This window comes from Leuresthes tenuis, unplaced genomic scaffold (genome assembly GCF_036924035.1).
Source record: "Leuresthes tenuis unplaced genomic scaffold, fLeuTen1.0.hap1 SCAF_2, whole genome shotgun sequence".
NCBI lineage: Eukaryota > Metazoa > Chordata > Actinopteri > Atheriniformes > Atherinopsidae > Leuresthes > Leuresthes tenuis.
Genome location: NW_027325356.1, coordinates 38,911,776 through 38,935,151, shown reverse-complemented (window position 1 = coordinate 38,935,151; position 23,376 = coordinate 38,911,776). Strand labels below are relative to the sequence as shown.

At 38.6% G+C, this 23,376-nt stretch overlaps 3 protein-coding genes and 1 pseudogene across 4 annotated transcripts in view; 2 read left to right on the top strand and 2 right to left on the bottom strand.

Moving 5' to 3' along the window:
- Positions 1 to 14,218, top strand: part of tpcn2 (two pore segment channel 2) — a 29,411-nt gene extending 15,193 nt beyond the window's left edge. The window contains exons 17-25 of the mRNA XM_072381037.1: positions 29 to 78; positions 1,422 to 1,521; positions 6,025 to 6,096; positions 9,963 to 10,036; positions 10,504 to 10,609; positions 10,915 to 10,997; positions 11,086 to 11,167; positions 11,761 to 11,852; positions 12,124 to 14,218. Of these exons, the coding sequence (XP_072237138.1) occupies positions 29 to 78; positions 1,422 to 1,521; positions 6,025 to 6,096; positions 9,963 to 10,036; positions 10,504 to 10,609; positions 10,915 to 10,997; positions 11,086 to 11,167; positions 11,761 to 11,852; positions 12,124 to 12,202 (738 nt within the window). The 3' untranslated portion in view covers positions 12,203 to 14,218. The remainder of the gene's footprint in view (positions 1 to 28; positions 79 to 1,421; positions 1,522 to 6,024; positions 6,097 to 9,962; positions 10,037 to 10,503; positions 10,610 to 10,914; positions 10,998 to 11,085; positions 11,168 to 11,760; positions 11,853 to 12,123) is intronic.
- The window catches only part of LOC140302299 (uncharacterized), a 334,032-nt pseudogene that overhangs the window by 90,013 nt on the left and 220,643 nt on the right, over positions 1 to 23,376 (bottom strand).
- Positions 1 to 23,376, bottom strand: part of pcsk6 (proprotein convertase subtilisin/kexin type 6) — a 171,998-nt gene that overhangs the window by 66,443 nt on the left and 82,179 nt on the right. The window lies entirely within an intron of this gene.
- Positions 16,067 to 23,045, top strand: pop4 (POP4 homolog, ribonuclease P/MRP subunit). Of its 2 annotated transcripts, none has more exons than XM_072381032.1 (7): positions 16,067 to 16,199; positions 18,589 to 18,644; positions 19,420 to 19,649; positions 19,849 to 19,926; positions 20,008 to 20,069; positions 21,282 to 21,383; positions 21,968 to 23,045. In XM_072381032.1, the coding sequence occupies exons 1-7, from the start codon at positions 16,190 to 16,192 to the stop codon at positions 22,102 to 22,104; spliced, it is 675 nt and encodes a 224-aa protein (XP_072237133.1). In that variant the 5' UTR covers positions 16,067 to 16,189; the 3' UTR covers positions 22,105 to 23,045. The 2 variants fall into 2 exon arrangements, with proteins under 2 accessions (XP_072237133.1, XP_072237132.1); XM_072381031.1 differs by having other exon boundaries at positions 19,399 to 19,649.

The window sequence follows — 23,376 nt, the reverse complement described above, 5'->3', positions numbered from 1 at the left end:
TGAGTTCATGTATTTTCTTCTCTTTAAGGCCCTACAGATGACTATATATATCACCTACAGGCTTCCCTATTCTCACTGGTGAGTTTGTAATTTCACAGATAATGTTTATGTATGTAATTGCAATTTGATTCTTATGTATGTATATAAATGTCCTCCCCAAGTGGAGGAGTTCAAGTATCTCGGGGTCTTGTTCACGAGTGAGGGACGAATGGAATGTGAGATTGACGGCGGATCGGTGCAGCGTCTGCAGTATTGAGGGCTCTGCACCGACCCGTCGTTGTGAAGAAGGAGCTGAGCCAGAAGGCGAAGCTCTCTATTTACTGGTCAATCTACGTTCCCATCCTCACCTACGGTACCAAAAGAACGAGATCACGAATACAAGCGTCCGAAATGGGTTTCCTCCGCAGGGTGTCTGGGCTCTCCCTTAGAGATAGGGTGAGAAGCTCAGTCATCCGGGAGGGGCTCGGATTAGAACCGCTGCTCCTCCGCATTGAGAGGAGCCAGATGAGGTGACTCGGGCATCTGGTGGTTGCCCCCTGGACGCCTCCCTAATGAGGTGTTCTGGGCACGTCCCACTGGGAGGAACCCCTGGGGAGACCCAGGACACGTTGGAGAGACTATGTCTCTCGGCTGGCCTGGGAACGCCTCGGGGTCCCCCCGGAAGAGCTGGAGGAAGTGGCCGGGGACAGAGACGTCTGGGTTTCTCTGTTAAAGCTGCTGCCCCCGCAACCCGACCCTCAGATAAGCGGCAGATGATGGATGGATGGATGGATAAATGTACTTGATATATATTTATATATATATATATATATATATATATATATTATCAATTCAAAATGAAGAACACTAACACTGAAAGACCTAACTGCCATGTTTTTCATCCTTTACTTATCTGGAGTTAAATTGTTCTTATTTTAACCCCTGCAAACAAAGTGAATGTAGTAAAAGCTCATTTTACTAAGTTCAAAAGCACATACATTTATGATTTTAACTGTACAAAGCCACTGTGCTCAAAAATGACATGCAGATTCATGTTCACAGAGTAGCAGTAAAGAAGAACTGTCATGGAGGAATTCTGGAGAGATCACTAACTTTCACTCATGTAAACTGTAACACTGCTTCAGCCTTTAGTGTAATGTGTTTTAATTTATTGTCCCTGTTCTCATTATGTGTGTGCAATAAGTTTATAAGAGCTTATGTGGACAAGCACAGGCTGATAAAGTGATTCCCCTTACTTTAACTTTGAACTTACTTTACTTTGTGAAAAGCTTACTTTAAACTTTGCTGAATTACCCTCTAGGTGTCTTGTTATTACTTCAGTTATAGCTGGACAAGTTGTGTTTGTGGTTCATCTGGTGGTTCACCATGTATCTATAGCTCTGACAGTGAGTATATGTCTGTGTGTCCATGTGTGACTGTAGGGACCCCTCCTCTCATGGTGGGATGCCTCTATGGGAGATTGTGCGATTGGTCAACATGCTGATTGTGTTCCGCTTCCTTCGCATCATCCCTGATATCAAGGTACCCAACGGGCTGGTGTTTATCCAGTCTACTTTCAACCCTTCAGTGAAAATACGTACCATTAATAACATTTATAAAACTTGCTTATTATTATGATAACCTTTATTTAACCAGGAAGATCCCATTGAGATTAAGAACCTCTTTTTCAACGGAGACCTGGCCAAGATAGACAGCAGCAAATACAAAACACACTCACTAATTACGCAGATAAAAACACAAACAAATGAAAGAAAAAGTATTGAATTTACAAGCAGATTATGAAAAACAAGTTTTGAAGTTTTGAACAACATTTGAAGGCACTCAAAGAGATTAATCCTGTTAGTTTCCAGTCATTCTGCAACATTTTCCATGCGAGAGGTGCAGAGTAGCCAAAGGCTTTTTTACCCAATTCAGTACAGCATATGGAACAGAAAGCAATACGTAGTCTTGAGAATGGAAAGAGTAAGGACCAGCACCTCTCTGTGCAATTAAGGAACAAATATAGAAAGGCAGTAGACCAAGTATTGCCTTATATATAAAAGTATACCAATGACTGAGTCTTCGGATGGCCAGAACAACCCATCCAACTCAAGTGTATAGCTAACAGTGGTGTGTCAATGGTTTACAGTTTGTAATGAACCTCAGAGAGGCATGATAAAAATAGATGGTGTCAACCATATACAGACATTTAGCAGAAGCATTCATATATAAAATATCTCCATAATCCAGCACAGGTGAAAAAAAAAAAACTGGAGAATGAATTTCATCAAGTCATGGATTAGGAATAAAAAGGAATGAACTGTCCTGGTACAGAGGGATAATATATACAAATGCTTCATATTTCTTTCAGTATTTAAAATAGATACACAAGCCCTATTACACTATTATGTTGATGATAGTGCCTAATCTGTTCACTCTTGTTAAGGAAAACCAGCTTTTGAGCACATTTCTATTATAATCTTACACAATACTTCAATTATCATGCATTATACATCTGGCTTTTAAAACATATACAGGTCTGGCATAGTCTCTTCCTTTTATAGTACCTGCTCTCCCTCTATCACTGCTCCTCTTCTTGCTGCTTGACCCAAACATGAGCTTGGTTTGGCTCAGCCTTTTCCTCCCTATCCTGTTTTCCCTTTAGTGAAGAATATAAAAAACTGGACTATCTCACTCACCTGCACCTTTATTTTAAGTGTTACCGTGGCAACGCCAGGTGCCGAAAACTGGAAAAAAGGTCGAAAATTTGCGCGCTTATCACTCGGCTATACTTTATCGTAGAGACATCGTTCAAACTTTCAAAGACTCATGCTGATGGGTACTAAGCGCCCGTACAACCCCATTATGCGAATTTTTACGCTTTTTGAAATTTTGAACTTTTGAATTTTTAAAAACCGTCATTTTGACTTTGGCCGCTTGTTGCTAGGCAACAGGTTGTCGTAGAGACATCATTAATATGTTCCACGACTCGCCCCACTGTGGACTACAACATATTCAAATCTCATGAAGCTGTGATTAAATTTTTTATTTATTTTTTATTTTTTGTCGAGTTAGCATTTCTATGAGTATTCTGAACATTTAGTTACCACGAAAACGAAAAAAATGTATCTGTTAATTCGGCCCGAACCGAAACTCGCAACCCACGTAATGCATACGTCATTACGTGCGTCTCCATCGTGCCTCGATGGGCCTTACTTGTCTCAATCAAAAGCGTTACCATGGTAACGGTAGAAGCCAGGAAGCGAAGAAATTTGGACGCTTATTGCCTGGCCAAACTTTATCGTAGAGACATCATTCAAACACTTGGGTCGCTTCGTACTAAATGGTCATTAAGCTTCATTACGCTAGGTGTTCCGGTTTTTGCGATAGCAAAGTTTAAATTTAAAAAAAGTGTAAATTTGATTTTGGACGCTTGTTGCTAGGCAACAGGTCATTGTAGAAAAATCATTAAAATGTTCCCCAACCCGGGACGCGTTGTACTACAACATATTTCAGTCTCATTATGCTGGCTATTACGGTTTCTGAGAAATTTAACGTTAAAATATGCCCAACCGTTAACATGAGGTTTGTTACCGTGGCAACACAAATCCTATGCATTCCTAAGGGGGAGCCTCAGAGTGAATGCGATATAACCAGAGCCACCTCAGACATAACCAGAACCAACTTAGACAGAACCAGCAGATGCTAACATCATGCTAAAATGCTATCATACTAGCATCATTAGCATTTTGTAGGGAAGCCTAAAATGCTATGAGGTTATTATGCCGATTTTTGGAGGACTTTTGCTGCACTATAACGTAGAGACATCGTTCAAACTTTTAAAGACTCGGGAAGGTTTGGACTACAATATCCTAAAGTCTCATTGGGGTGACATATACAATTTTTGAGAATTTTCAACGTTAATTCTATCGTAACTTTAATGCTAATGAACACACATGCTGATTTCGGAAGCCTTTTGCTCGGCCATAGTTTATCGTACACACATCGTACAAACATTGAAAGACCCTGGACGATTTGGACCACAACATATTGTAACATCATAAGCAAAGCAGCAAGGGGGCAGAAATGGGCAGTAGGGCATGCCCATATCAAAATTTCCAGAAATTTTCTAGTTATTATTAGTATTTTGAAAATTAACCGGGTGTTTTATTTTGTTTTTGCGCACGACTTCCTGTCCCGCACGATCTGCTCTGTGCAGTGTTACTGCGTTGTGCTCCGGCATCCGGCAGAAATATATAACATGTTCAGCATCCAACATTGAGAAATCAACACTGAATAAACGTTTAATTTTCAATCGAAGACGTCACTGACATTTCAATCGCAAAATGAATGTTGACTCAACCGGTGGAAATTGATTGACGACTGGTACTGACGGAGTTAACCAAAATTAAACTTTGATTCATGTTTCCTTGCTATCCAAGTAGTACACTGGGCTGCAATAAAAATATCTCCACATTAAAATGCATTTTTTTCTGCCAGTCATCTACCACTTAAACTGCTCTTCATCTACATCTTTAGCTCGATGTGCTCCTCTTCCAGTGACTGGTGTGACTGACTGACTCACTAACGGTAGCAGTAACATCAAAGTCCGACTTGTGTGTGTAAGTTACCATAGCGACAGTGCATGTTGTTGATGACTCGCAGCACGTATGCCCAAACTGAGCCACTGTTTTATTAAACTGAGCCACTGTTTTATTAAACAGTCGCACTACTCTTGGCTCTTCAAATATAAAATCGCCATAATTTAAGCAAAAAAAAACAAAAAACACAGAGGACACGACCTCAGTGTCATCTATGATAGTTACGGCCTTGAGGACAAGTTTCAGCTGAAGTAATGAGTGCTGGACAACAATAAAGGCTTTCTGCAGGGATTCAATGGCCTGAACAAGAGTTTATCCACAGCAGTAAATAACTGTCATCAGCATAGATATGCAAATTTGCATCTGACACATTTATACCCAGATCATTGATATAAATAATGAATAAGAGGGAACCTAACACAGAACCCTGCGGCACCCTCTTGTGGACAGTAACAGTATCAGAACACAAGCCATCATATTTAGTCCTATTACTAAGATAGTTGGTGAACCAAGTAACTGCTTGCTTCAAGAGTTCTGATTGCAAGAGTCTAAATTTTAAAATATTGTGGTCGACTGTATCAAACGCTTTCGACAAATCAATAAAAAGAGATGCACAATGTAGTTTCTTGTCAAGTGCAACAGAAATGTCATTTACCACCTTCAATGCAGCTGTGATGGTACTATGCTTTTTCTTGAAACCAGATCGATATTTCAATCTTTGATAACACAGTTACATTCAGCATTCATTAAAATCTTATTAAGAGACAATCCCCATAAGCTTCAGGTAGAACCTCAGAATTGGCCGATCTAGATTTTTTTTGCAGCATCAACGGTAACATAAATATGTCTGTACGTCAGTGGTTCCATTGCAACTCTTTTCAGTAGATAAAAAAAATAAAATTAATTGCTCAAGCATATGGTGGTCAACATTTTTACAAACAAGGAAACGCACAAAGGAAAGGAAAAGATTAGAGAATAACAGAATCCTTTTTTGTCAAAACCACAATTCTTTTAAAAAAAATAAATATTCTTTCATCCATAATTTCCCATTTTATTGTTCACATTTGTTCCTGAATAGAAATTGTTTCATATTAAATATTCTGTTTTTCTATACAGATACAGCCATGAAACTTCGCATTATTATTACCCTAAAGTGAAACATAAAAACTGTGAGAAAGAAAATGTGTGAGAATTGGATACTCTTCCATTCTACAGACATCTGGAAGATATGTCACTTCTTTCTGTGTACAAAAAGAAAATGTCAAATTTTGAATTGCATGTTTTCTAACAATCGCATAATTAGTGTAGAACATTCTGAGTATCATCTAAGCATTTATGAAAACACAACAGTAATTAATGCAAGAAAAACTGGGAGTAAAATGGGAAGCAGCGATGATCACAATTGTCATATTTATGTCTCCCATACTTGTGTCTTTTTCTGCAGCTTCTGGCTTTGGTTGCAAGCACACTGTTGGATCTTGTAAAAAACCTCAGAGCGTTTGCAGGGATTCTGGTGGTGAGTGAAATTGCCATAATTCATCCAGCTGATCTACTCTTTTGTACCTTTTTCAGTCTGTGAAGTCCATGAAAGATACATTTCAGACATTGTGAGTCTACTTTTTGATTAAACAGATCTGTTAGGTGATAAACCTTTATCTGGAATAGCTGTATGCTGCCATACAACTTTCAAGCTTGTTACAATTGTACATTTTTGTTTGAACACGTTTCAACAAATCACCGCACATATTTTCTTTCTTCACAAAATTACCTACAGAAATGAGGAAGTTAAATTCAATTTCAATTCAGTTTCTTCATGTAGCACCAAATCACAACAAATGTCATCTCAAGGCCAATTCAAGCCAAGTAGAGTCCAATTATAATCCAGTTCATTAAGTTTCCTAGCTAAGGAAACCAACCGATTGCACTGAAACTTCTCTTCAACGCCTGCCCCCGTCCTGAGCGTGCCTGTGGCGCTTGTGGAGAGAAACGACTCCCTTTTAAGAGGAAGAGACCTCTGACTATCACGGGGTGACTGCTAAAACAGATTGGACTCAACAGCAGATTCGGATTCAGAGAGACTTTTATTATGTACAAAGGGAGGCTAGAAAAGGTGCTGGATTTGTGTCCTGGGGAAACGCTGGAGAAGGCAGGTATCACAAGGAGGTCCTGGGAAATGCTGGAGGAAACAAGGATCACAATGGTCCGGGGCAGCTGGAGCACTGAGTGATGACAGGTTAGTGAGTAGACAAAGTCCAAGTGGCAGACAGTCCCGAACAGTATGGTGAGATTGCCTGATCTGATCTGATCTGAGGCAGCGGCAGCAGGAGGGAGAGGTAGCGACTGACTGGCTGGAGGGTGTAATCCAGAGTGGCAGTTGGTGAGCAGGTAGGAGGTGAGACAGGTCCAGAATGCTGAGAGACACGAAGAATGTGAAGAGAACCAGGAAATCTGTAAGACTCGGGAGGACGAGGCAGAGCTGGGGCTGGGACGAGGAAACAAGACAAGGTTAGCAATAAATACCTTAGAGTGAAAATACTCGGGATTGAGCTGGCCAAGTTACCACAGAGATGGCAAAACGATCTGGCGGAGACTGGTGCTCCTGCTGCTCCTTAAGAAGAGCTCTTGATGTTGGTCGATGCGCCACAGGTGTGGACTCCGCCCAGGTAACCAAGGGAACCTGCTCACCCAGCCTGAAACTCACAACACACCTCCAAACTAGATCAGATCATGACACTGAAAGAACCAGACTCAGGAAGGGTGGCCATCCGCCTCGACCAGCTGGGGTTTGAGAGGACAGAAAAGAGGAGACAACAAACAGCATAACACCATTCAAAGGATACCTGTAGAGACGAAGAAAAACAAGTTAATGACAGCAGTAATGCCAAATGTAAATATGAGAAATTGTGAAGAGGGGGGGCAAAGTAAGGAAAGGTGTGACATAAGAGGCCCCCCATCAGTGTAAACCTATAGCAGCATAACTATGGGATATTTCAGGATTACCTGAGCCATCCCTAACTATAAGCTTGATCAAAAAGGAAAGTTTTAAGCCTAATCTTTAAAGTTAGAGAGGGTGTCTGCCTCCTAGACATTTACTGGCAGCTTATTCCACAAGAGAGGGGCCTGATAACTGAAGGCTCTGCCTCCCATTCTACTTTTAGAAACTCTGGGAGCAACAAGTAAACCTGCAGTTTGGGAGCAAAGTGCTCTGTTAGGACAATATTTTACCATAAGATTTTTAAGATATGATGGAGCTCGGTCATTAAGAGCTTTATATGTGAGGAGAAGAATCTTAAATTCTATTCTGAATTTAACAGGGAGCCAATGAAGAGAAGCTAAAACTGGAGAAACATGATCTCCTGTTAGTTCTCATCAGAACTCTGGCTGCAGCATTTTGGATCAGCTGGAGGCTTTTCAGAGAATATGTGGGACAGCCCAATAATAAAGAATTACAGTAGTCCAATCTTGAAGTAGCAAATGCATGAACTAGTTTCTCTGCATCACCCTGAGACAGGATGTTCCTGATTTTAGCAATATTACGAAGGTGAAAGAAGGCAGTCCTAGAAACCAGTTTTATATGTGCGTCAAATGATAAATTCTGGTCAAAAATAACTCCAAGGTTCCTCACTGTAGTACTAGAAGCCAAGGAAAAACCATCTAGAGTAACTATATAACTAGACAATTTCCCCCTGAAGGGCTCAGGTCCAAAGAGAACAACTTCAGTTTTGTCTGAATTTAGAAGCAGACAGTTCTGAGTCATCCAGGTCTTTATGTCTTTAAGACATGCCAACCTATTGGTTTCATCTGGTTTCATAGATAAGTACAGCTGAGTATCATCAGCATAGCAATGTAGATTATTTCTGTGTAAATGATTACAAAGTTGAGCTGCTTTAAACTTTAGACAAAGAAGGGAGGTTAGATATAGGTCAATAATTAGCTAACACTTCTGAATCTCAGTAAAGGTTTAATTACAGCAGCCTTAAAAGTCTGAGGTACATATCCTATCAACAAAGACCGATTGATCAAATCCAATATGGAAGTGTCAATTAAGGGGAAAACCTCCTTGAACAGTCTGGTTGGGATTGGGTCTAACATACAAGTTGATGGTTTAGAAGAGACTATTGCTGTTGTTAGCTCAGAAAGATCAACTGGGCAGAAGCCGTCTAAATACAATTCAGGTTCGAAAGATACTTCTAAAGCTGCTCTACTTGATGATACATCAGTGATAATAATGGGAAGGATTCCATTAATCTTCTCTCTGATAAAAACAATTTTATTGATAAAGAATCTCATGAAGTCATCACTGCTGAGAGTTAAAGGAATACATGGCTCAACAGAGCTCGGACTCTTTGTCAGCCTGACAACAGTGCTGAAAAGAAACCTGGAATTATTCTTATTCTCTTCTATCAATGATGAATAATAAGCAGTTCTAGCTTTACGAAGGGCTTTCTTATACCTTATTAAACGATCTTTCCAGACTAATTGAGACTCTTCTGAATTAGAGGAACGCCACTGTCTCTCCAGCTTTCTTGCAGTCTGCTTTAACGCAGGCAGCTGTGAATTATACCAAGGAGCCAACCTCTTCTGACTGATTACCTTCCTTTTCAGAGGGGCAACATTGTCCAGTGTTGTATGCATTGAAGCTATAGTGCTGTCAGCAAGAGAGTCAAGTATTGCTGGAGTAAAGTTTATGTAGCTGTCCTCTGTAAGAAAATGATGATGAAATTAACTCTTTAAATCTGGTTACAGTATTCTCTGATAGACACCTTCTATATGTAAAATTTCTCAGAAGCCATATAGTCAAGTAATGTAAATTCAAAAGTTATCAAAAATGGTCAGTTAAGACAGGATTTTGAGGAAACACTGTTAACTGTTCACTCTTAATGCCATAAGTCAGAACAAGGTCAAGGGTATGATTAAGGCAGTGAGTAGGTCTGTGAACACTTTGAGAAAATCCAATAGAGTCTAATATAGAATTAAAGTTAATATTTGGGCTGTCATTTTCAACATCTACATGAATATTGAAGTCACCCACTACAATGACTTTATCTGATTCAGACAGATTCAGACAGAAACTCACAATAAGGGCCAGGTGGATGATACACAACAACAAACACAAGAGGTTTTTGTGATTTCCACTTTGGGTGGGAAAAACTGACAATCAGAGATTCAAAAGAGCTAAAAACTAATCTTGGGTCTAGGACTGATTAATGACCCTAGATGCTACTCCTTGAACTTTAATGATTGCATGCAACTTCATGGTTATTCAAACCCTTTTCGAATTGAGGTTAGAAATCCAATATTACATTCATAATTTAAAAAAAAGCCAACTAACAAACAAACAAGAAGAAACAAAGACATTAATGATTCTTGCTGTCTGTTCAGGTGGTGTACTATGTGTTTGCTGTGTTTGGGATCTGGCTGTTTGAAGGTGCCATTAAACCTCCTCCAGAGACAAGGTACAGTATAAAGTCTTCTACCTTAAAAATATAAAGAGAATCCATTTTTTTTTAAGTCTAGACATGAGGTTGTTTGCCACCTTATTGTTTGCTAACACAGCTGAAAGACCCGAAGAATTTTAAAAACTTTTTTTTAACTTTACAGCACCCCCAGCATCATATCGTAGGTATTTAATGATTCTTTATGTGAAACTGAAGTTCACTTATAGTCCATTTACATCTGCAATGAGATTAAACACTGCTGAGTAAAAATAAGTGGTGATGCGATATATTTCCCCTCTTATGGACCCAAAATCAGCCAGAGTCTCTTCCATGTTTTCCAATTGGTTCTTTGACGTTAAGTATGAAACATATTATTCTGTGGAATATTGCATGTCATATAACACAATAACAGGCCAGTGGAGTGTGTCCTCTTACACAGGGAGACTGAACCCGTGTGTATTAATGTGTGGGTGTGTGTGTTCCAGTGTGCCCTCCAATTCCTCCACGGAGAACATCACTTCTAACTTCAGCATGGAGTGTGGCACATATGAACAGCTGGGCTACTGGTCAAACAATTTTGATGACTTTGGTGTGAGTCTTGATTGTTGGCTTGTTTGTTGTGTTTCATCCTTCATGTAGGTAGTGTATGGTGAATGCATCAATTTTGGATTTAGATTATTTTTTTAAATTGCTCTGAACTTTTGAACTTCTTATTATAACCTTTTATAACCTGTTTGATGCAAGTGATGGATTCATTACTGACACTGTTTTACTGCTATTTGTATAGACAAAATTACAAAAAAAAAACACTTGTTCCTATAAACTAAGTCTCAGTAGTATTCCAATTATGTACTGTTCTAATTCTGTGGACTTCTGGATCTCTCACGCTTGTTCAGGCAGCAATCATTTTGCTGTATGATGTCATGATAGTCAACAACTGGCAGGCCTTCATGGAAGCATACAGCAGATACACCACTGAGTAAGAAACCATTACATGCACAGCTGTTGTTGTCACTTTGGTTACGGTGATGAAGATGCTGATGATCGTGATGATTTCTGTCTTCCAGGTGGTCCAAAGTCTACTTTGTTTGTTGGTGGCTCACCTCCTCTGTGATGTGGGTCAACTTGTTTGTGGCACTTATCTTAGAGGTCAGTTCACTGATGCAACACAGATACATAAACTGACAATTTATCTACTTTAACTCACACAGCATTGAGAGCAGTGGAGTAATGCTCCACAATAAACATGCTTGCTGTGAATTTCTTTTTTGTAATTTGTAATCTCTTTGACTTAGTTGCTATCACCCTAATCTTTAGCTACTGTATTCAAATCGGCACTCTGTCTGGGTCACTCCAAAACATTAATATTTCTGTCGGCTAACCATTTCTTCACCACTTTTGCTGTGGTGTTTTTGGTCATTGTCACGCTGAAATATCCAGTGCTGCCCAAGGCTAAGTTTGTAGTACCTCCCTCCAATGAACCTTTTTTTTCTTAAGGTCTGTAGACAATGTTATTTGTAAGATTTGCAAACAACTACAGTAAGTTCCTTAGTGGCTTTTGATAAAAAAGATTTTACGTTGGAATTATAGAGTGATGTCATCATTAGAAAAAATGAGCTTGGAGCTATAAATAGGGAAAAGAAGTCTGTGAATTTTGTTATTTGTTCATGTGACATGTTGATAGCAAGAAAAATCTTAAATTGTTCATAAATATAAATTCATTCGTCTTTGTTTTCTTGTAGAACTTCACCTACAAGTGGGACCGAAGTCACAGATGCTCTGTTACCGACGTGGAGAGGATTAGATATGAAACATCTGTCCAGCTCATGTTCAAGTAGGTCAAAACTGATTTATTTTTTTTTATTTTTTTTTTTGGGGTGCTTGGTGGTTGAGTGGTTTGAGCACATTGCAGTGATCGCTGGTTCAAATCTTGGCTGTTGTTCCCCTGTCTCTGTAACCCCTTTACTGTCTCTCTCCTGTCCATTAAAGGCAAAAATGTTTTTTTTAAAAACTAAACCTATTTCAGCTTACATTTTAGGAGGTCATATTCAAGCCATAGATAACACTCAATTATTTTTTGTATATGTTTTTTTCTTTCTTTGCAGAGAGCAGATCCAAGAACCTACAGAGGAAGAATTACTTTGTCAGCTACACCAACACCCCCACTTACACCTTCGTTGGTGACACAGGCACACAGGCACACACAGAACCAGCACATACTAGCAGTAATAAGTCAAGACAACCCTTCAAGAATGTTGCAGTGGAGGCACAGAGATCAAAATTCAAGTCTGCCAACTTGTTCATAGCTTTTAAATATTTTTACTTAAACAAGTAAAAAGCAATTTTGTCTTTTATGACTTATGTTTGCAAGAAAAAATACCTCCGTAAGCTCCAATGTCAGCTATCAAAAGACTGCCAGACCCATACTGATGTATATTCTACACAGCTTTTATTAGTCTAATTAGTGGGAGTGAACAAAAATCTATCAAACTGTGACATGAAGAAAAGGGGGGGGGGAGAGGTCTATCACCCTCAAACTCAGTTTAGGATGTTTTAGTTCTTTAGACTAATGAGATCTGAAAAATAATAACCTATATGGGCCTTCTTTTAACAAAGATATGCCATTAAATTCAGGGACTCCAGTACAAAATCTCAGCTTTTTAAAAATCTGGTCTGACTTGAACATCTTTCACAATTCTCTATTGTGGTTTACTGAAACATGTTTAAAGTTCTGTGCAGCCCCCTCTCATTGAAGTTTTCCGTCTAAATCAAAAGGGAGGCAGACCTCCCTTGAAAAGCTCAGTTTGCTCGTAATGATCAGCTCCAAAGGCCTGACCAGCCTTCAGCCACAATTCCACAACAGTAATGAAATTCTACAATCAAGAAAGCATAATTGGAAGCTAAATGATTATATCTTTCTATGAGCATGGTAAGTTATTACAAATTATTACAAAACTGTTTTTAAGAAAATAACAAACTTTAAAAGAGTGTATAATTAAGAATATCTACAAATCGAACCCTAACCCTCACACAGCTGCTCTTCTTCATGCAAGTTTTTTTTTTTTTTTTATGATTCAAACACAAATGCTGAAGACCAGTCCATGCATAAGTGGAGGCATCCGGCTATCTGAAAACACATCAAATTAGACTAAGTGTTTCGATGTAATGTTTATGTTCCTGTCACTTAGGCCATCTGCCTCTCAGTTTCTTTAGTTAGAAATGACTGAATTGTCTAACCAAGCATCAAGAAATAGTCAACATGTCAAAAACAAGTTATTTAACCAGTACTGGTTTTGCCGATTTGCAGTAGATGCTGAAGCTGTAAGTTGTCTTCTAGATTGATTTTCACACTGTTTGTTCTGACACTTTTGCTGCTGCATGTAGAATATGGGGAATTTGGTTGTTTAGGAAGTTACTGCAGATGATGCTTGTTGTGAATGTTTAACCCATGCTACAAGGAAGAAAGAAATCTGCCATAAACAAGGAAACGTACATTAATTTGCAGAGTACAGAAATGCACACTTTGAAGCCCCTTTTTCTTCAGGGTTTATTTCATATTATTATACATTTTACATTACAAAATGTTACTGTCTTGCAATGTGCAGAATAACTTTTTTTATGGTTCCACACCAAAAAACTATCAGTGATTTCTCATTGACCCATAGTCAAACGTTTAATCAGGTTACACTGAAATCTTATCTGTTTTTGACACGCTTTGATGATAGACAGATACGGACATGGGCCGAGTACGAAATCCCCTGGTTAAAATTAGTATGGTGTTTTACACTCAAATGTTCTGCTTTGATTATATGTGAGACTAGAGACATTATTATATGTAAATCCCAGGACATTTAGTGAGTGAGTTGCAGTGTGAAAGAGGCTTTTAATTGTAGAATATAGTCTGAGAGTGCAGGTTCCACTGAGGCTGGAGACCACATGCTGGATTAGCATCATCCAAATAATGGAATGTAGTGATAGTAAAATAAGCACAAACCAAGTCTTTGTGCAGTGATATCTACTGTGGAGAATTCAATTATTTAAAGGGGAAAAAGGGAAAGGCTCAATCCTTGTGAGAGTCCTCGTCTTTGAACGAGAAGCCATATTGTGCTTTGGTATTTATGAAAACACAGTTAAAATGCATTTTATTTTGAGGAAGAAGTTTTTTGTTATTTTAACTGAGAGAAGTATGGCTGTTTTCATAAAAAAATGTTTTCAAATAAATATTTAACAAATTTCATTCGCTTTTATTTAATTTTTTTTAGTATCACTATCACTATGATTACTCGTTAAGTGTTAGCAGGTCCTTGGATGTAACACATCACACACACACACTCCTCGTACATGACTTTAGTAGAGTTTAGATAGACTAAAGCTCGAATAGTAGCAGGAAAACAAGCGTGGCAGGAAGGAGCATATTAAAAACATGGAGGATAACCTGATGCAACAGTTTCTTACACATAGAAATTTTGAGTGTCATCATCATAAAGGTCTCTTCTAAAGGTCTAGTAAAGAAACACTCTTCCATTCTGGACTGTGCTCCTAAAGATCTGCTATGCCTGTACCCTGAGAAAGTAAAACACTGGATGCAACACGATATCCCTCCTCCTAAAGATAACCTTAGCATATAGGCTGTTATGTTTCTCCTTTTAGCTGATGTAAAGCACTTTTAATTGCTTTGTGTTTGAAATGTACTAAACAAAGTAAACAGTTCCCAGACAACATGGAAGAATAAAAGTCCACCTGAAACCAGGAAACACACCCACCAGTACAAGTTTTACAGCACTCATAGCAGCCTCTTTGTCTTTTCAAGTTTTTTTTTTGTCATCCAAGTAAGTACACATCAGCAGTAAATGTCAAAAATGTGCACATTTCAAAAGGGAAGATCGGATAAGATAGTCTTTTATTAGTCCCACAGTGGGGGAAATTCACAATGTTACAGTAGCAAGGATGGTAAGATAGAAAAAAATGGCATATACATAACTGTATGTTTGTCATTGTGCAGAGATTGTGCTGTATTGGTTATAGATAAATAAAATAATAAGATACCATATTCAATATGGAATGAATCACTTTATAAAGAAGGGAACAAAGTTTTGTCTGGACAGGAAATGCAGCAGCCAGAGACGCAGGAGTGAATAAAATTATTTTCTTGTCCAACCACAATAAGGCCTACAATTGCCTTGTGAATGCTACAAATGTTGAATTCAATTTGAAATTACTTTAAATCAAGCCAGAAAATAAAGCACAAATTTGATGTGCAAGTTAGACAGATAGGAGAAACTATTAAGGTTATGGTACAGGTACAGGTTTTTACATGGATTAATGGATCGAAAAAGAGAAAATAGATTCTGCAGATGTTGTCCCAAAAAATCCAGACAGGTAAACTGCTTAATGTATTGTTGAGCTGTATGCTATTTCAGATGTCTTTTGAAAATAATAAAAATAACTCCTAATCTGTAATTTCATCACTGCCTGCACAGTCTCAAACAAAGAATAGCCAGTCACCAGGTTTTGCTTTATGGATCCTTGTCAATACATACAAGAAGAAGGCACTGAAGTCATTTTGTTTCCCACTGAAAGGGGCACTGTAGACAATGCCAGAGTAGACTAAAAGTAGTTAAACAAGTTAAAAACAAACATAAAGCAGGTATACATGCAGGTATTACTGTTAACCATGGTTGAGGATGGAGTAAGCAAGCAGAAAGTTGAAGTAACTGAGAACAAAGAAACAAAGTTGAATGGAAATGAAACGAGAAACAACAAATTAAACGAGTACAGGGCATGAAACGGAGATCCAGTGGGAACTGAACATAGAATTCCTGAAATCAGAAAAACAAAAATAACACAAACAGAAGCAGAAATCTGCAGACACTGACAGTGGCAGCAAAAGCACAAAGACATTGACACTACACATGAGGGAGGTTATACTTTGTGTACTTACACTATCTGTGCGGGAGTCTACTGTAGAGTCACTGTAGGAGGTAACTACAGCCACAAGATGGCAGTAGTGCGACATTTCAAAGATGAAGACACTGGAAAAATAAACAAAAAGAAGAATGACAGGAAGGAAGGAAGAGAGTCGCAGATTTATTGAAAACATTTTAAAGTTATTTCTACTTTGTTGGACCCCAAAAGAGTCTCCAATTTAGTTACATTCCCAGAAACACTCTGATGATGGATGGTAAGTGCTTGGGAGAGGGAGGTTAAGTCACAGCCTTTTCTTTAACGGAGTTAACGTCTAAACACAATTCGTGTCTCACACGTATGCTTTATATCTCTCATAAAGGTTATTTTGTGGTCAGTTTACCACGTGGGACACCTCCGAGAAACTCTCAGTCTAACTGGAAGAGTTTATGATGTTAGTACACAATGTAAAATCATGTTACTCTCATGCCCTGATGTAAATGTAAATTGTTGCCTATAGTTGAGACTTGAACTACGTTCGACAAAGAAAATAGTCCCAAAGCCTCAAAACAGCTGTGATGGTTGGGCTTTAAATATCTTTATATTTTTTATTATGATGGAGGCAGCAGACGAAGTCTCACAACATATAATGCTTAAAAAGAAACATAACGGTTCACCACACCAGAGGAATGGCAGCTGGACATGGTGAGGAGAAATGAAAATCCCCCTATTTCTGAGCCCTATTCACATAAACTGTGGTGATAAAACTGTACAGTACTGGTCCAATATTAGAAAAGAACACTAGTATTGCAGAGTAATAAGAGGGGGAGCAGTTGTCCTTTCATAATTTATGCTGTTATTCTGCTTTTCTTTTGTATGTTCTTTATCAGTTAAACTATTTAAGTAAAGAAGATGAATGACCTCTTGGGGTGTCTCCCTTGTTTTTCTTAGGATGAAGATTCTTAGTGTTGGATTGATTTCTTCTTCCACTCAACAGCAAACAGTTGCATTAATTCATTTTCTCTGAATGAATGAATCAGCCTTTTTTTTCAGCAGCCAAATAAACACTGTACACAACCTGTCCAGAAAAGAGTTGGCAGACAGTTACAAGACAAGCTTGTTAATTATTAAGTATGACATTTTTAACATGCCAGGAAGCAAAGCAGCTTTAACGTTAAATGTAGCAGCTGTAGAAGGAGTTTCTCTTACATAACACTTTTAATGATGATGTTTGTTGTTCAGTAGAGTGGCAGAAAAGCCCAGCACTGACAGTGCTGCAGTAGCGAGTCAGACTGGATTGCCTTCTCTTCGGCCTCTCTGACAGTTGTTCTGGTACTTGTTATTTCGTATGTGCAGTTTGGTTTCCATGTGGCCATACTGTAAATCTAGGTGTTGGATTACCTGTGTGGCAGTCACAGAGTTTGACATGTAAGAAAACCTCTGTTATGTAACTTCAGAATTGTATAAAGGTTATGGTACTAGTTAGTTCCTAGCTGCCATCAGTGTCATTAGGCACATTCCCACTGTAGGAACCTTTTGCAGTTCCTAGAACCTTTTCAGGAATAGGGCTGTTTTTTCGCGCATTCGATATACAGGAACTCGGGACCACGGCCCTCAGTTCCTAGAACCATTTTAGCTCCTTCTCCGAGGCAGGAACCGCATTCGGACGGAGACGTTCTAAGAATGCAGTTCTAAGAACTGTTGAGTGTGGCGCTAAAGTAACACGTCTGTCGCAGGCGGTTGCGTCACATCAGTCTCTGTCAAGGTCCCTGACTCACGTGCAAATGCAAAATGAAACTGTTTCCCTGGGGAAGGGCAGTTCTTATAACGAAATTAGAGGTGGACAGTTCTTAGAACGTCTCTGTCCGAATGCGGCTAATGTCCTACTGTCCTAAAACAAATCTACTTTTTCTTATAGGGAGAACATTTTTGGATTAGCACACAAATACACATTCTCATTGTCTTTCCCTAGCTCTCAGGTGACGTTTTATCCTGAAACCTGTTAGCAAAATAAAATGAGAGGCCTTTGTAGTCAGACAAAGAATTCCAATGCAAGTTACATCCCTGTCCATCTTCAGTGAGCTTCACTGGGCCTTGAGAGGGAAGCTACACTTTTGGATCTTGTCTATATATAGACTGCATGGAAGAGCTTCAATTTGGTTCATGGTTTTCAGAAGAAATGGGTCTGAGCCTGTGAAGAGATCACCGCCACAGAACCACGTTTGTTTGTAAAACAGACATTTAAAGTCTAAATCATTCACAGGCCATTGTGTTGTTTTCCATTTTACAAATTTACGTAAGGACTCGTCAACGCAGTGACATGATATACACATTCAGACATGGTCAAAATTTAATGAGACACTTTAAAATGTAAAATAGAATTTGCTGTCAGTGGTCACTTATGTAATATTATTACAATGTATGTATTAGTAAGAAGTCAAAGTAAGTAAGAAGTTTTGCTAATATGTTCACACACCACTGTGCATCATTTATTTAGCAAATTGTAGTTCCTAAGCCTTCACTTAAACTGAACATAGATTGTTGAGAATGATGGATGGTAAGTGCTTGGGAGTGCTTGATATTGTTTAGCTTGTTGTGGCAGATCTCTTTACCTGCCGTAATGGCCAGTTCTGTCGTGTCTGATACCAGATTTGTCCTTTCAACAGAATCCCTTGTTCGATCCACAATTCCTCGAGAGATGGTTACAGTTCTTGGTGTTGAGGTAAGCAAATGCTCTCCAGTAGATATCTTATGCAGTGTTACTGTGCATTTCATAATCCACATATTCTCTATCACCTCAAATAACCCCAAAACGTAGCTTTACAGAAAGTCACATGAGATTTAGTGCATGGCCATGATCACTTTGACTTGTCAACATGTGATTCCTATCCAACTATTTTCATAGTAATCTTATTTTCTTAGTCTAATTTGATGACATTTTCTCTTTGTTGAACATGGGTATTTTATGTTTTCCTTTACTTATTTGTTTATTTTCTCTCTCTACTTTGTGCTCTAAGCAGATAGGCCATTTTGGGTTATTGGTTGGAAGTAACAAAACATAAGATTCTGAAAAGGTGACTTTTCACTATGAACTGACATTGTATCCATAAAATGATCAGTAGTTTGATTTTGAAATAATCATGACATTGGTTGTAGAAGCTTTCTAAACTTTCTACAGATTTGCATTTCTAAAAGCAGACTGATGACGGCTTAACATTGGTGTGTTGAGTGTGTTATGTATATGTTGGCAAATAAAGCTGCAGCACGATGACAGATTAAGTCTAAAGCAGTAAACTGTCCTTGGTGCGTGTTTTACATCCAGCACACCTTCCAGTAATGGAAAATGTTGACATTGCCAACTCGTATATTTACTTTTATTATTTTTATTTGATTGATTTTCCATCCAAACAAGCTCCACTAAACTGAGAGTTTGACCAGACTGTGCAGACTGGTCTTCATTTTTTAATTATTTTCAGGATACATTGTCTTGTTTCCAGCCTCAGAGCAGCTCTAAGGCAGCAGCGTTCACCGAGGCATTCCTGAAGAGCAGCATTCGGCAGCCTACACGCCACGATTTGAAGAGCATGCTAACTCACAAGGCTGTGATCCTGGGCTACACCAAGCCTAAGAAAGAAAAAACTAAGAGAAACAGCAAGAAAGCCAAAGGACTAAATGCACGTCAGAAAAGGGCCAAGAAGATCTTCCAGATTAAAGCTGAACACCAGAGGTTGGTCAGAAGTCTGATGACTCAAAAGCTTACTGTGCTCAATAAGAAGAGGGGGGAACTGTTAGGAACTTCTGCATTACTGTGACTCAGTCTGTTACTCAGTATTCTGTTTAAAACTGACGTCAGTGTTTCTTCGTTTGTTTGCTTTTCTAGATCTTCTTATGACCCCAGCATCACTGTCATTGTATTTTCATTGCAGATATGAGCTTTTCTTGCCTTTACATCAACTCTGGAGACAGTACATTGTTGACCTGTGCAGTGGATTAAAACCAACAAGGTAAATTAGTTGCCTTTCCTTATTAATTGCTCACTGTAAAAAATGTTTTATTACATGTATCATTCTCATGATCTTTTACAGCAGCCCTCAGTTTGTGCAGCAGAAGCTTCTGAAGGCAGATTTCCACGGTGCCATCATCACAGGTGGATTTAAAATTCTCTCTGAAGTTTACATCCTAGTGACTGTAGTCAGTAACAATATCCCATGTTTTAAGGTATATTATGAAACACTGTGATTCTTTAGAATGCAAACTCATTTCTATGAGTTAATTTTTATCCAGAGCGATACGAAGACCTCGTGTGGATTTACTAGACATGGTTGAGGTTACCTGTGTCGTGTCTAAATCAGCCCAGAGTATCTCACAAGTTTTGATCCAACACAGAGGGACACATATCATCAACATGCAGATTAAGGAAAACCTAGTGCGAAATTTGAAAGTCAGGAGAGCAGAGACAGAGTTCTGTCTGACAGTGGAGCACATACATAACACCGAGGTGCTAGCTGGTAAAACTAAAGCCAAGTTTAGACTACAAGATTTTCATTGTTGAGAGATCATTGTATTATTCACACATCATGTCTTGTGTTGATTAGGCAAATAATTAGGATAATGTTTTTGCTGAGGTAAAAAATAAATTGAGAAGTACCGAGTTCTCATAGAGATCTACTCAGTCATACTTCTTATACTAGACAGAAGAGTGCCCCCTGTTGGCCAAACAAAAGAATGCAGATTTAAGAGCCTTTTGCATTTGCTTGATTTTTCAAACCCAAAGGCTAAAGTCACATTTTAACATTTAGAAAAAGCCTTTATTGCATTAACAAGTTTCATCAAGTCAAGGAACTTGGTCTTTATTTCACCCAACTCACCTTTGTTCCACTGTATGTGAGTGTGCGTGCGTGTGTGTGTGCATGTGTGTGTGCATGTGTTCGTGCGAAGAGGTCGAGTTTCTGTAAGCATTTGAAAAATCTTTTTTTTGGTAAGGTGAGGTTTATTTCAAATTTCTAGGAAGTGAAAATTGTAGAAAACATATAGGCACACATAGTCTCACACTGAATTCTATATTTTCTATGGTATACAGATCATGATAGCAATCCAAACCACACTACATGCTCATACAAAAGTATTCACCTCCCCAGTTTTAATTTCACTCTAACAAAATGGACTATTTTTTTTCTGTATGTTCTTGACAAAAAGACACAACTGTAATTCAGCCTGATTGACATGCACAAGCTTTAACTTTTTGAAACGGGTTGTGTCGCAGTCTGACTTTTGGAAATTCATCCATGTATGTGAGTCCATGTCTGTAAGCCCAAAAGCATCTCACTGCTGTAACAATACTGTGTTTTCACTGTTACAGTGGTCCGATCTAAATGTCCATCTTACGTGGGGACGACAGGGATTCTTGTGCAAGAGTTCAAACATGTCTTCAAAATCATCACCAAAGAGGACAAACTGAAAGGTTAGAAGCCTGGATGTGACTCACAACTTTCCTTGAGCTGCTAATGTTTTGCTTTTGCTTATTGACGTGTGAGTCAGCTACAACAGCTGTAGTTACCCCGTAGTTCACTGACTTTGTTAATGAAATTGTCTTATCTTTGCACAAAGCTACATAACAGAAGAACATGTTGACCTTTTTAACAGCAAACATTTTGGATTGCTACAACAAAAGGGATCGGGGGAAGTTGATAACAACTGAATGAGTGTACTTAATGCAATTAAATGAGATTCTGTGTTCCCGTACTCTGCAGACTGGTGAGCTATCACTAATGCAATTTGTCATCTGTGCTTTTCCCTCTTGAAAAGTAGAAGACGTAGTTTAAAAAGATTCCCCGGCTGTGACTGATCAGTTTAAGATTGAATAGAATTTCATGTGTATTACCTACAAGAACCCACAAGAAGCAGGTTGTATTAAAGTCAAAGACTGGTATTGTTAATATTCAACTACAAAACTATGGGCTGTCTGCAATATGTGACAGTGTATATACGATGACAATTATTAACACATTTGTTAATCTCTTAATGCCTCTGTTTGCTTTTGGACAGTGATTCCTAAGAGGAACAGTGTGTTTGCTGTCGAGATCAAAGGCTTCGTTTCATACATCTATGGAAGCAAGTTTGAGCAGCGAGCCAGCGAACGCTCTGCCAAGAAGTTTAAAGTGAAAGGGACCATTGACCTTTGAAGGCACTTTGTGTCACCACAGCATCCTATGTGCTGCAGCAGGAGAGACTTTAATCCTACACCCTCTGCTCCTATCGGTCATTCAGGCGCTCCAACAACAAGCCATACGATCACATACTGTCACCTTATTTTTAAAGAGGTACTCCAGTAGTTTTTCAGGCTTGAGATAATCTTGCCACAGGAAATACTCGACCAGTTCTATCTACCCAGTGTGTAATGTCTGTAGCTTTGGGAGATCTGAGAACATAACTCTGATGGTGTTAACAAGGTTTTCTCAGCAAGAAATACTACATTACAAGGTATGCAGTTCAAAAGACATGGATTTTCAATGGCTGTAAGATAATGAAAAGATGCTTCTGAGCTGACAAGTGTTGGATCCAGCAGTGTTGGACATCGACTCATACCAGACATTAAACTGTAAGAACAAAGAGATTAAGTGCAGGTTCATGTTTTGTATTAGGGCCTTGTTAAAAATCAGTTCCCCAGCCCTGCCATCTGTTGCTGTCACATGAAGGCCACTACCCTGTTGGCACAGTATTTCTAAAGGCAGTAATAACACACCACTCTCTGCACCATTCTGTCTCTTCCAAACACTCTTCTGTTCCGTTCAGCTTTACTGAACTGAGTGCGCAACCTAAAAACATTCTGCAAATGAATCTGCATCCTTGTTTTCATTAGAATAGCTGTTTACCTAATCTTTTAAAACAACCCTTGGTTAGCAGAGAATGACTTTTTTTAGTTTTTTATGTTTTTGTTCAAATTTGAAATGCTTTGTTTATCTGATTTAGAAAAGTGGGGGATGGATAAGGCATTTGTTGTGATAGCACACTTCTCTTGTCATAGGAAATATTACTCAGGGCTTCTTTGTTCCTGTTTTCTTTCAGAGAATGTGTAACACTGCTGTCTGAGAACTTTTTGTAAGTAAAAACCACTGAAACGTCATTGCTACTTGGACTTCCTTGTTAACTCCCACGATGAGAAAAGTGGTCAAACCACTGATCCACTCTGCTAAGCTAACCTTGACAATAGTTTTAACACTGACAAAGCCTTATACAACAGTGTTGTTCAGGGTTTAATAAAGAGCAGTGCGGGGTTTTCCTCAGATCTCATTAGTCAATAGTGCAGAATCTTGAATTTCAGGCTTATTTTTGTTATATTTGAGAGACTAAAAATAACTGGCCACTATGTGTTAGTACTGGATGCTAATATTGTACATTGGTGTCAATAATATTTCAAGATTGATTTAGCCAAGTCAGTAAAATTATTATCTACA